General features: G+C 53.0%; 1 protein-coding gene and 1 long non-coding RNA gene across 2 annotated transcripts; one reads left to right on the top strand and one right to left on the bottom strand.

Annotated features, from left to right (window-relative positions):
* Nucleotides 1-645: 645 nt before the first annotated feature.
* Nucleotides 646-4477, bottom strand: ADCYAP1 (adenylate cyclase activating polypeptide 1). Its single transcript, XM_042030299.1, has 4 exons — nt 4377-4477; nt 2331-2465; nt 1746-1841; nt 646-931 (listed from the first exon to the last, which is right to left on the bottom strand). Exons 1-4 carry the CDS (start codon nt 4475-4477, stop codon nt 745-747), a joined length of 519 nt encoding a protein of 172 aa, XP_041886233.1. The 3' UTR covers nt 646-744.
* Nucleotides 1840-4557, top strand: LOC121665706. The gene is made up of 2 exons (XR_006016465.1): nt 1840-2120; nt 3208-4557. It is a non-coding gene; the product is annotated as an uncharacterized LOC121665706 (long non-coding RNA).
* Nucleotides 4558-13651: the final 9094 nt, after the last annotated feature.

The raw sequence follows: 13651 nt of genomic DNA, 5'->3' as shown, positions 1-13651 counted from the left end.
CTCACTGTTTGAGGATTCACTAATAGAGATACAACTGGAATCAAAGAAAGCAGGAGAGAAAAAAAATAATCGAAATCTAGAAGAAAGGGGACGCTGCCCCTTCAGAGATGCTAGTGGCAAAGGAGCCTGCCTTGAGACTCACCAGGGGAAGAATCTGCTTCACCAATTCTCCCAAATCAATTTCCTCATAATCCCCCTGGAAGCAGGTCATCCTTCTCTATGTACAGTAGCAAATGGTGAAAATTAATGTCTTTGACCCTGTCGTGGATAAAAATACTATCCTTTTAATTTCTGTTACAAAAATAGGAGTAATATTCAAAACAATGATTGTCTTTTTTTTCTATTTATTTTATATAAAAACATAAACAGCTCAGGCGAATTCTTGTTCTTGTGCAGGCTTTTCATGAAGAATTGTTCTTTACTATTCTTAGTAGTATTTATATATATATATTTATATATTATATATAACTTAATGATTGGTCCACAAAGTAGATCTGTGCGTTTCTCTAGTGCTTTTTGTACAAAAGAAAAACAATATTATTATCAAAATATTCATTTAATGGCTTTACTTCATACATAAATACATGTTTAGATAACACAGGAGCGGTGATTGTTCAGTCAGTTTGGAAATGACTTTTGTTTTTGTTTAGATTTTGTTGTTGTTATTGGGTTTATCTCTCTCTCTCTCTCTCTCTCTCTCTCTTAGGACTTTGTATACACAGGAGTGGCTGGTTACTCACATCGCTACAAATACGCTACTCGGCGTCCTTTGTTTTTAACTCTTTGTTTATACCTTTTCCCCAGGACTGCTGCTAAGTATTTCTTGACAGCCATTTGTTTCCGGTAGCGGCTGTAGCTGTCCGTGAAGATGCCGTCTATGTGCCGCTTGGTCAGCGGTTCCGCATCGTCCCCCAGGCCGCCGCTGGCACCGCTGCAAGCACCGAGAAGCACAGCTGCATCAGGCGGGGCCGCTCCGCCCCCCTCCGCGCCCCTCCGCACCGCCCCCTGCCCTGCGCAGCCCCGCGCCGGCCTCTGCCCCCGGCGCAACACGTTGCGCGGAAGATGCGCGGGCAGACAAAGGCCGCGCCGAAACCCGCTCCCGACGCGGTGCGCGCAAGTGGCGGCGGAGGGAGAGACAACATCTCCCCGCCATGAATTATTCATTGCGGCCGGGAAAGCTGCTCTCCCTGGGGCTTCATTAACGTGTTACCTTCTGCCGAAGGGCAGCGGGTGGCACCGGGCTCGCCCCTGCCCCGCCGGCGGCGGAGAGCCCCGGGGAGCCCCGCCCGGCGGCTGGGGGTGCGCAGGGGCTGCAACCGAGCCGCCACGGCTGCAGCTGAGCCCTCGATCATCGCTCTCCATAAGCTGCTCCCCCCGGCAAACCGTAAGGGCTGCCCAACTTCTAAATTTTAAATCGGTTGATTATAAAAATTTATAGACATATAGATATAGATATATATAGACATGAATATATATATATACATGCATGTGTGTATATCTTTATGCCCGGCTGTAGTAACCCAACCAAACCGCACACCCGCGCTGACAACCAGGGTCACGCTGCGCCGGGAGCAGCCATGGGAGGCTGGTGCCTGGGGAGCCGGACTCCACCAGACTCATCGAGGGCGCAACACATTCCCGACCCCGCCGGGGCAGCTTTGTTCCTCCCAGCCGCGGCCCTTCCAGTGTCTCCGCTCCAGTAGTACCAACGCCCACCGCGGAAAAGAACAAGCAGAGAGCCTTACCCGACCCGCTTGGCCATCAGGGAGTGCAGATATTTCCTGGCGGATAACTGGCCCAGGAGTTTCCTGTAGGCTTTGTTGAAGATCCCATCGGCGTGCCTGGGCAGAGGGAAGAGCCCGCGGGTGAGCGGCGAGGCCCGGGAGCCGGCTGCGGCAGGTTGCGGGAGCCCGGGCGGTAGCGGTGACCATTCCCCTCCGCCGGCGAGCGGAGGGCGGCATCTCCCCGCGTCCCCCGGGACCCCTCGTCCCCACCCAGATCCCTCCCCGCCGCGCCCGCTCGGTTCCGCGCCGGCTGGGCATTTCTGCTCCGTTTGCGGGAGCATCGCTAGCCCTCCCCGGCGCGGGCGGCTCCCCGCTCCCTCCCCCGCGCTGCTGGAGGTAAGGAGGCTTTTCCATTTCTTCTGAGCTTTACGCTGGGCACCGGGACCTGGGCAGTATTGTCGTTTGTTTGGGCTCGGGATTTTTATTTTGATGTTGTTGCTCTTTGCTTGTTAGGTATCATTATTATTTTTCCCCCAATCGGTTCTGCCAGACCCGTTTTTCTCCCTACTCCAAATTCACGCCTGATACCCCGCGAGTTGCAGTCACCTCTTTTCCGGTGGGTAATACAAGGTGTACATCTCGCCGATCATGGAGGACGGATTCGCTATACCGAGGGGCTCGTGGTCGTACGCGAAGTCCTGCAGGGTGTTCCCGTCCTCGTCGTAGACTTCATCCTCCAGCCTGGCAACGAGAGCAGCAAGGAGAAGGAGTCAGCCGGGCTCCGTGGGGCGCTCCGCTCCACTCCCCGCTGCCGGCTTCCGGCTGCTTCAGTGGCCACCCCTCGGCGGAGCCGACCCGGGAGACCCGGGAGCCCCGTCCGACTGCCCCCATCCCCTCCCTACACCCGCCCGCTCCCCATCCCCGCCCTCTCCTCTGCGGGGCAGGACCGCGGAGGAGGGAACACACCCTCCGTCAGACGTGCTCCAAGAAACCCCCCAAACATGCCCCCCCCCCCCTTCCCCCGCCCTCTGCGACCCACGCCCCGGCCCGAGAAACATCCCCTCTCTGCCACAGCCATGGCTGGTGCTTCCCGAGCGGAGCGCACGCCCAGGCGCGCAGGCTGCCGCGCTGACACGCGTTTGTGTGCCAGGGGCTGGGCGGGAGCCGAGCAGCCTCCGCGGCGGAGACGGGGCGGTGAGCGGCAGCCCCGCCGCCGGGGCCGGGGACCGCGCCCCGCTCCTCCCCGCAGCGCCCTCCGGGACGGGGGGGCTTCGCCTGTTGTTTTTCGTTGAACGGTGCCTCTGCCCTTTGAGATCTCGCCAGTTTTGTGTGTGTCCCAGCCCCCCCAGCCCCCGCTCTCTGCCTCCCTCTCTGCAGTACGATGTAGGTCATTGCACGTTACAGGCAGCTATTTTTGTCTGTGAGCTTTAGCGGAGGTATTAATAATAGATGCCGCTAAAGTGTTTCACTCCTGCTAATTCAGGCGCTTGAATGAAGAAAGCCAGCTTGCTGCCGGCTAATGGCCCCTCAGGCCACTGAGCCCGCTGCCCCCTAGTCGCACTGCCCAGGAAGATGACGGGGGCTGCTCCGAGCCAGCTTCGACAGGCTCCCGGTTACTGTAAGGACACCTCGGAGCCCCAAAAAGGACACCCACGTCGGACAACCTTGCGCGCCCGGCATCTCTCCCCCTCCCCCCACCCATCTGCGCTCACCGCACGGCAGTGTCCCCCGCAGAGCACCCCGGAACAGAGCCAAGAGCCGGTGGAGCAGGACGACAGCACCGAGTCCAAAACTCCCCCCAAGCCAAGCAACACCGGTCGCCCGAGCAGGCGACAAGCAGAGTGAGAACAGGCTACCATCGGCCGTCCCGGAACAGGTGCCCTGAGCCCCCAGCCGCAGCCCAGCGTAGGAAACTCCTTTGTGCTGGTGCTCCTGGGTGTCCCCCACTCCTGCCCCAAACACAGCAGGGTTCAAACGCTCACTGTGGGACAGCGCAGGCATCAGTCTGCGCTGCAGCCCAGCGAGAACACTCCGAACACAGAAAACTAAACAACCTTGTGCCAGGCCCTTCTCTCTTGGGAAGGGCTGTCATACACAAACAGGTTAACAGGGGAAGAGACTGGATCCCCACCAGTTCCAATGCCGCTACACGAACCATGACAGCTCCCACATGCTTGCAGACAACGGCGCACCCGTCCCCGCGTCCCGCTCCCCCTGAGCCGGACAGGCAATGCTCGGCGCTCACCCTGGGCGAGCTGCGGGCAACCGGAGGCTGCCAAGGGCCCCGCAGGACAGGGGGCAGGCGGGGGAGGAGCTTTGGGCCCCGTCGACATGCAGCCGGGACCTCGGCCCGCTCCCGCCAACACGCAGAAGAGCAGGTCCCCCACTCCCGGGGAAAAGAGGCCGTGGGTCACAGTACCGGGGTACCGAGGAGCGGACCTGGGGGGTGCCAGTGCTGCAGGCGGAGGGGGTCCCATGCTGCGGTGGAAGGGGTGGGCACATAGCCCAAGCGGAGGGGATTTCCTTTGATGACTCCCCTCCACATCCCCTTTCATTTTCCTCCCCAGTAAGATTCCGCTGCCCTTAGCAAAGCTGGGGCAGCAGGGGGCTGGAGTGGTCCCGGCGGAGCTCCCGGACGGGGGACAGACCTACCTGAGCGCCGGGTACTGAAGTCCGGCCGCAGGTGAGCAGTAGACACTGCAGTGCATTATTATGCCATAGACCAGGAGTGCTAAGATCGCTTTGCTACACATTGCCACTCTGTGCGGGAGGGAAAGGAAACTGCTGTCAAAAAAAAAAAAAAAAAAAAAAAAAGGAAAAAACCCCCCAAAAACAAACAAACAAAAATATTTCACGAACAAAAACCCAAACAAACCGCCCCACGGCTCACCAACCCCCTGCCGGAAAAGGAGGCAGCGCGGCCCCGGGGGACAAGCGCCCTGGGCAGCCGGGTGCCGGCGCGGAGCGGCACGGAGAGGAGCAGAGCGGTGCCCGGCGCAAAGAGCTGCGGCCGCCGCCCGCCCCGTCGGTGCTTGCCTGCCCGCCCGCCCGCTCGCCCCGGGACCGCTGCGGGAAGGCCCGGCGAGCCACCTCGTGTCCTTACCATTAAACTCTAGACACCCGGCACCGAGAGCGTTTGGCTGCGAAACTAAAACGGCAGGTCTTGGGGGAAAAAAAATAAAGACCCAAAATAGGGAGGGGGAGAAATCGAGCTCTCTCCCAAGTTGCGTCCAAAAGGAGTTAAAACCCTCGTGACATCACCTCTCCGATGGGCGAAGGACCCGCAGGATGCAGAAGATGCAGAAGCGACAGCAGTTAGTTGTTTGCTGGTTTTAGGGCAATCCACTCCAAAAAGAAAAAGAAAGGAGGGGGGGGGAAAAAGATAAAGGAAAAAAGTTTGCAGGTAGCAGCACAGATCTGGAGTGGAGTCTACAAGGGAATGGAGAAGGAGGGATGGAGCGAGATGTCGCTGGAGAACGGAGCGCTAGGGAAGAGGGAAGAGAGCGAGCGAGCCCGGGAGGGAGCGGAGGCGGGAGCCGCGGGCTTGCTGCGTGCGATGTTGTCTTCCCCAGATCTCTCGCCTCACTGAGCGCCTTCAGCCTTCTTCTCTTCTTTTCCTGCTCGGTGGCTCCAAACTTGACCAGCCTTCCGCAGCCTTCCGTCTGATACGCAATTAGCAAGTAAATCTTTGCAAACACCCCGCTTCAGCAAGAGCCCTCTTCGTAAACATTTGCCTGCTTGTTACCTTAGAGGACGGGCAATATTGTTTGTTGCCCCCGTAGCGGTGTCCGGATTTTTATTCATGAATCAAATGCCTTTTTTTTTTTTTCCTCAGTCACGTAATAATCGGGTATCAGAAAAGACGTCACCACCCCAATTCCTCAAGGAACACAGTTCTGTGTCGTCCTCAAAGATGAGCTTATCAGGAGTCATAAAGCTTCTTCATAAACACCAACTCACACTTCCCCCCCCCCCCAAAAAAAAAAAAAAAAGAAAAATAGAAAAAGAAAACCTAACAACCAAACAAACACGCAGAAACCCCCCACCGCACAAACATAAAAGGATGTTCGCCACGGTAAAGTTTTACCTGACGTGGGAAGGGAAGCGGAGGAGAGCAGTTAGGGGTGGGGTGGGGGTCCCCGGGCTTGTTGGACTCTCCCACGTCTTTGCTGCCTGTCTTTCCGCGGGGCCAGCTCACCCCCCACGCAGCCCGGGGCCGCCGCTGGGCGCAGGCCCCCTCGGAGCCGCCCGGCTCTGAGACCGCAGGCGGAGCAGCCCCGGGGCGGAAGCCCCCACTTCCGCGGAGATTTGAGAATCTAAGTGCCTTTTTTTTTTTTCTTCCGAAACCCCCTCTTGTTGGGGTCCCTCCCCTGCCGTGTAGCCCTGGGAGAGGGGCCCTGAGGGCACAGACACGGGGCTTCCCTGCCCCTGCTCAGCCTCGTTCCCATTGGTTGGTTTGTGTCCCCTGCGCGGGCAGAAGGACCCTTGGGCCGGTGACTGGAACAGTTCCTCGGCAGAGCCCTGGCCATGCGGCTGGAGAAATAAACATCTTTGAAACATCTAGCAAGAATCTGTCTGTCCGTATATATTTCCTTTCCACGGGACTCCTGGTTTGACATATGCATGTTGCAGTATCCCCACTGCAACATAATGGTGGAGAATTGTGAGCAGAACGATCCCCGATCCCTAAGCGACTGATTTGTGTGAGTAAACCCTGAAAACTTTGGATTCCTCTTCTTGGTTTTGCTTTGCTATTCCACATCTAAACCATGGAGGAACCGTGGGAAGACTCTTGGCTCTCAGAGCCGCATATGGACATTTATCTTAAAATGATTCTTGAACAACGATTTGTAAATTTTAGCTTGATTCAAGCTCATAAAGAACTGAAACACTTCCTGGCATGGCTGTTTAAGAACTTTTTCTATGTTTCTTGGGATTTAATTCTTACCAAGGGCTTTTGGAAAACCGTTTGGACACAGTTAATATTGGAGTCAAAATATATGCCGATGGAAGAATATTTTTGTGAATATTATTTAATTACCGAGACTGTTGAGCAATGTCAGCTGTGTCTTGGCGAAGGGAAGCCTGGCGCAGGGACCGTGCGGCCCAGGCCACGTGCACCGAGTGCTCTGCGAGCAGCAGCGAGGCAGTTCCCGTGCGCGGGCGGAGCCACGCGAGCCGCAGTGTCGGTGGCGGAGCGAGGCGCGGTGCAACCCGCGAGAGGGGCGGCGTGCGGGCGGCAGCGGCGGTGGAGCGGAGCCGCGCCCAGCCGAGACACGCGCTGGAGCAGGGCGCGGGGGAGTCGTCGCTCGGGGGCCCGGCCGAGATGTGGGTGCAGCGCCTGGCAGCGGCAGCGGAGCTGCGACCAGAGGAGGCGACGCACGGAGAACTGAGCGGCGCGGCCCAGCCCGGCCCGCGCAGCCCTGAACGCGACCCCGGGAAGAGCGCGCGGGCACCAGCAGCCCTGACAATTCCAACACGGGAGCGACCGAAAGAGAGAGCAAAGACGCAGCGAGACAGAAAACAGCAGCCACTCGGAAAAAGGAAAAGATCATAGTACCTAAGATCTTAGGGATAGTAAAATGGCATAATGTTAAGCAAAATTATGGTTTTATAACAAGGTGTGACAACCAGCAAGACATATTCGTGCATAGAACTGCTATTAAAAAGAATAACCCTGAAAAATGCATCCCAAGCTTGGGAGATGGAGAGGTGGTGGAATTCAAAATTATACGAGGTAGAAAAGGGTTACAAGCATCGCAGGTCACGGGGCCTGATGGTGTTCCTGTAAAAGGCAGTATATATGCTAAAAATCGTAGTCATGTTAGACAATATCTCCATGGTAAGCCCCCCGTACAGTCTCCCTTTCCTAATCCCACCTTTCCCTTTTACCCTATGTCTTATTACCCCCAGTGTATTCCCAATCCATTTTTTCATCCATGGTTTCCCTCACAAAACCATGCTTTTGCAAACTGTTTCCCCAAAAATCCCTTTCCAATGCCGAGTGGGGGATGAAAAAGGGGAGGGAAGAAGTTAAACCCTCTCCTGCCTCAGTTTCCCCATAAAGCATGCTCAGAGAGTTCTGTCTCCCTTCTGTCAGCCCTAAGATGTTCCACAGAACCTGTTTGGACATTTATAGACTCAGGAGGGTGGCTTGTTTTGTTTTGAAACTGTTCTTGCTATGTTTATCCAGTTGTTTTCATTCTCCTTTTATTAAAATAAAACGGGTGAGGTGTTGGGGTCCCTCCCCTGCCGTGTAGCCCTGGGAGAGGGGCCCTGAGGGCACAGACACGGGGCTTCCCTGCCCCTGCTCAGCCTCGTTCCCATGGGTTGGTTTGTGTCCCCTGCGCGGGCAGAAGGACCCTTGGTCCCGTGACTGGAACAGTTCCTCAGCAGAGCCCCAGCCATGCGGCTGGAGAAATAAACATCTCTGAAACAGCTAGCAAGAATCTGTCTGTCCGTATATATTTCCTTTCCACGGGACTCCTGGTTTGATACATGCGTGTTGCAGGATCCCCACTGCAACACCCTCTTTTATTTTTTTTCTTTTTCTTTTCCTTTTACTTTTTTTTTTTTTTAAGGATTGTTAATATTGTTCCCATTACACAAGGCTCCCCCCGGGGAAACAAGCAGCGCTGTGACTGCTCTGCGTGTATTGAAGCCGCCCGGCGTAGAGGACAAGCCCCACGGCCGCGCAAGGAGGGTCCCACCCGCGGCCGGCGCTGCCCGGCGATGGGGGCGGCGGCTTTTCCCCCCACTCCCCCGGCCCGACCCTCTCGTCTCTCCGCCTCGTGCAGAGACAGATGTGCGGCTCGCAGCGCTTGGCAGAGCGGGAGGGAAGAGCATCGCCATGAGGGAAAAAAAAAAAAAAAAAAAAAAAAAAAAAAGTTGATTTGCCGGAGGGACCGGGAAGGAAATCCCTTCTCTGGGGACTTCCCCGCCGCCGGAATAATTTTCCCCCGAAGTGATGCGCCGGGCGCGGGCCACCGGCGGGCTCCCAGCCGCTGCAATTGCTGCTCGTCTCCACACTCCCCTCCCTCCGCGACCGAAAATGTGCCCTTCATTTCCGAGAATTACCCAGAGAAATCCAGGCTGGAAGAGCCATTACTAGACATTTTAATTATTGGGATCATAAGCAGAGCGTTCAGGAAGCAGCAATAATATAGTTCTCCTGTTTCCTATTTGAATGGGTTTGGTGTAACATGCTTGGATGAGTTATTTGAGCCCAAATCGATTTCTCAAAAACAACAAAAAACACACCATACAATTACATTCCTATTACGGTCATTTAAGGTTGCAATACTTTCCGGAGATAAAGGAAATTTGACGTGAATGAATGATTCCCGTAGAAATGGCCAACGACGCGAACCCGGGCAGGGACGCAGGGCTAGGGACGGAGCGGGACACTGTCCCCGTTGTCACTCTGTGCCGGGCGTGTCGGGTCGGGAAGGACCGCTGGCAGGAGAAGGGACGGGGCAGGGCAGGGCGCCCGGCGGGGCCGCTGGGGAAGCGGTCACCCCACCGCTCCCGCTGGGAAGAGGTCACCCCACTGCTCCTGCTGGAGAAGGGCATCCCGCGTCTCCCGCTCTTGGAAGGGGGCACCGCTCCGCGCAGGCTGTGGCAGGGGCAGCCCGCGGCTCCCCGCACCGGGCCGGCACCGCGCTGGGGCTTCCCCGCCTCTCCCCGCGCCCCGCGGGCGCGCACGGTCCGTGAGCGGAGGGCGCCACCGCGCGGGCAGCTGCGCACCTGCGGCCGCCGCCGCGGAGCCGCTGCCGGGCCCGAGCGGCGCTGCTCCGTGCCCCGGCTGGGGCGGGCTGCGGAGAAACCCCCGCCATCCCGCCGAGCTCCCGGGCCCGGCTGTGAGCGAGACCAGCGGAAAAGGGCTGTCCGCTGCTCCCCTTCGCCGGGCTTTGGGGGCTGGTGGGGTTTGTGGTGGGGTTTTTTTTGGTTTCCTTTTTAATGACTCTGCGGTAGCAGGTGTAAACACGGCCTTTTCTAGAAACCGGTGTGGCAAGGATTTCATGAATCATGTCAGTATGGAGGCCTGAACACACACTCCGCCCAAAGAACAAGAAAAAACATTCCTTCTTTCCGAAGAGACTAGACACACACAGGCAATACATTTTAAAGCTGTGTCTGTTTTCACTTTAGGAGAGCTACTTTCAGCTACTTTTGACATACACAACCACATTTCCTTTCCTCTATCCTCACTCCCCTAGATCCTTACAGAAAGTACTAGGATGCCTGAAATAACAGTCATCAACAGCACAGAGCTAGAGATTCCCATAAAACAAACTTGAAGCTACAGACCCCACACAGAGACCCAGTGCCACCCTGGTGGTACTGTGCATGCAGGAGCAATGTCAGGATGGTTTGCAAAAAATGCATCTTCTAAGCTCTCATTTATGGTGAGTAACTCACACACAGTTCATGCCAACAGAAGTTTCATAGCATCTCATTCTGTGTCACAGGGGTGTGTGTGCAAGGTGAATGTGATTATGACATGAATGCAGTTTAGGCTGAGGAAGTAAAGGTTTAAATCTGGTCTCTGAGTACAAGTAAATTTCTTGATAACTCTGTCATTTCAAGGCTGACAGAGATTTAAGGTATATAATACTGGCCTCTAGGGCAAATTCCTAAGGCAGCATCTGAAGAAAAGCAGAGGATTTTTTATTGGCAGAATTTCTTTCATCTTCCTCCTACCATTTTAAATTAGACCTTTTAAGTTATCTGACTATTCTACTATTCTATTCTGCCACACTATCCTATTTTAAATACCTATTTTATTAACTAGAGCATTATAATTCTATAGAAGTTTCTAGGGGAGCTTACATCCTGTGAGCCTTGTCAAGCCTGACTGTGGCTGACTGCAACTGACTGCTGGAAACCTTGCTGCTATAATTCTAATTCAAAGGAACATATTTCATCGTGTACCATGATGGGCATCTTTTTGACTCCTCAGAAACCCCCTTTCTATATTTATGCATATTTTATAAAAAATACTATGAGCAATTTATCAAACTGCCAGAAACTCTGTTGATCCATAAAGCCTGATATCTCATACACAGTGGGTGGATGTCCAGCCACTATATTCATATTTTCTCAGTATGTCCCAAACAGCTGCATATTATAAAAAGAACCTGGAAGAATTGATGTACCTGATAATTTTATCATGAAAGAGCACATGTATTTCTGCCAATACAGAAAAGGATGAATTGTTCTTTCCCAAAAGCAAGCAATCTTGCCAAACCAGCTCTCTCTCTCACACACACACATACGCTGTGGGTTTATAATCTATCTTGTTATTTATCTCTGCCCAGGCCTCCTTTCTTACTGGGGTGGTTTGGGAAACCTATTGCTGATCAGTATGCCAATGAATACTTGTCTGCATCAGTTTCATAAACACCTTTTCTTGGGTTTCCTGACTCCTCCTCCTCCCCAAGGGCCAGCTCCTTGGAAGGATGAACGTGTCAGAGGGGAGGTTAACCTATCCATGAAGTCATTCAGCTGTAGCTGTGGTCATCTGAAAAAGGCTAATTAGGGATAGCCTGGCAGCACAACAGAAGTTATTATGGCTCAAGCACAGCTTGGCAGACATTTCAGCACTTTCAGCTGAGACATGTCACCTGCAGCAGAGGTGGGAAAGTCCCACTTTCCTCCTGGAGGCTAGATGTCAGTCCACTCAGTAACAGAGACAGCTGAAGCATTTCATTCGCTGAGTTGTTTTTCTTTTATTAAACCATTCCCCCTAATGCTTTCTTTAGGTAAAAGCAGCAAAATGCTTAGGCACACTGTCGGCAGCATAAACATGTGTGTTCTTTATCATGTCCAAAGGGACAGAGCTGCAATCCAGACAAGCTTGTTTACCCAGGGGTGTCCTGGGCAGGATGCACAAACTCCAAAAAAGCCAGAGAATGACAACCAGGGACAGTACTGGAACTACAAATCTCTCAAGAGATGATAGAGGCAAGCCTCACCTGGTGGCCAGAACCCTTGCCAGCCTCTTTGCATGTGACCACCAAGCATTAGCAAAATCTCTGTGAGAATCTTCCAGATAATTCCTTGCTTCCTTTTATAACCTTACTTCCAAGCAAACAGTTAAAAAAGATGGGCTGGTTTTTTTTTTTCTTTCCCTCTCTGAAGTGAGGAGGCAGAACAGTACTTCCCAGGGCAACAGCATAAGAGCACCAGCAGTCCAGTCATTCTGCTCTTGCCTCTGCTGGAACTCACAGTGAGAGGCAAGGCCAGTGGACTGCCTGTGTCTTGCATGATTGCCCACACAGAAGCTCAGTGTTCGATCTTACCCTGTGGGTGTCCTCCTCCCCCTATTCAGTAAATGAAGGCAGATGACTTCAACAACACAAAGGAAGAATCATTCGCATCCAAACGCAAAGGCAAGAAAATCACTTTCTAAATAAATGAATGACCAAACAGTGGAATTGGTTTCACAAGGAGGTACCGCCATGCTATGCCTGTGACAGAAAATTTCCTTGGATGACCGATAGATTTATTTATAATCCCAGATAAACTCATATGCTCCAAGAGAAGAAAAGAATTGTCCTTCATGCTTTCTGACAGTGGTTCTTTGATCAATCATTTATATATGAAAAATAGAAAAATAAATTATGAAAGGCAAACAACAACAACAAATAAAGGACTTCTTTTAAGACTTAATATTCCAAAGACCTATTCCACTAAAGCCAGCAACATATAAAATGCCACAAAAGACCTCACTAGTCCACAGGGCAGAAAAAAGGCTTTAGCACTGGAAGCAGATATATACCCACTCTCATTTCCATTTGATCCAGTGTTCAGGGGGAAGGTAAACCCTTAAGCAGATTGAATATACAAAGCTTCACAAGTGCTGCCAAGATACAATAATTTATACTGTACAAATAGCAGACACAATATTTTTGTTTTCCACGTTGCTTTAGATGCAGCTGTAGCCCCAGGTGAATGACAAGTTCTGGTTTTGTACCCAAATGTGGCAGAATTTTGGGTACACCTTTAGAAACAGTGGGACTGCTACGTGCCTGTGTCCAGAAACAAAAATCCATCTGTAGTTCTGAGGTATTGCTAATGGCATAGCTAAAGTTATTCATAGTTTAGATTTACCAGAAATAGTTGGAACAAATTAATAATGAATTAGAACATTTCTTATCATCGCAGGGAGCGAGAGGGAATAAATAGAACCATCCATATTTTCTTATTACAAAACAGTGTGCAGCCTATTACCAAACACTAATTTAGTGTTGCTTGTGCTGGAAAACTGTTGAAGGGTCCCTGGCTCCTGACAGTGCAGCTTAATTCAGTCTGACGGGAGCAAGGCTGCACAGAAGCAGTCCAGGGCGGGCAGGTGAGGACCATCCCAACAGGGGTGAATCCCAGCCTGCCAGAGCCGGGCGCCGCTCAATAATTCCAATTAACCATGCTAAAGATGACAGAGACGGGTCACGCAGAGCCCAGTAAATATCAATCAGAACCACATATTCTGATGAGAGAATAACAAAGTCTTTCTCATTAAGGAAAAGAGAAAAGATGTTTGGTTGGGTGTAGAAGCCTGTCCTTGGTGGCTTGTACACCCTGCAGTGCAGCCTCTGCCTTGTGGGGCTGCAGCCCATGCTGGCCACAGCCAAAATTGCCCTGAGCATGGGAGCCCTTCATGTGGCTTAGCTCCCTGTTTTGTGCATAGTGAGCAACAGGGAGAGCTCCCACATCCCCTGGCAGCACAGAAGGGCCTGTGTGACACCAGATGCACAGCTCCAGAGATGTGGGGTGGGGTGTGGGGTGAAACTGGGGAGCTGGGTTTGCTGGCCCCCTGGGTTTGCCATGAGCTGGCTGGACAGCAGACACTGGGGTCACCAGCCAGACACTGGGGCCAGGAAATAGTACATAATCTTTGTCTGTTGTCATAACTTAAATAAAGT

Source organism: Corvus kubaryi, unplaced genomic scaffold, assembly GCF_017639235.1.
Source record: "Corvus kubaryi isolate FWS band 111438036 unplaced genomic scaffold, C.kubaryi_AGA036_p1.0 132, whole genome shotgun sequence".
Lineage (NCBI taxonomy): Eukaryota > Metazoa > Chordata > Aves > Passeriformes > Corvidae > Corvus > Corvus kubaryi.
This window is presented reverse-complemented; position numbering and strand designations above follow the sequence as displayed.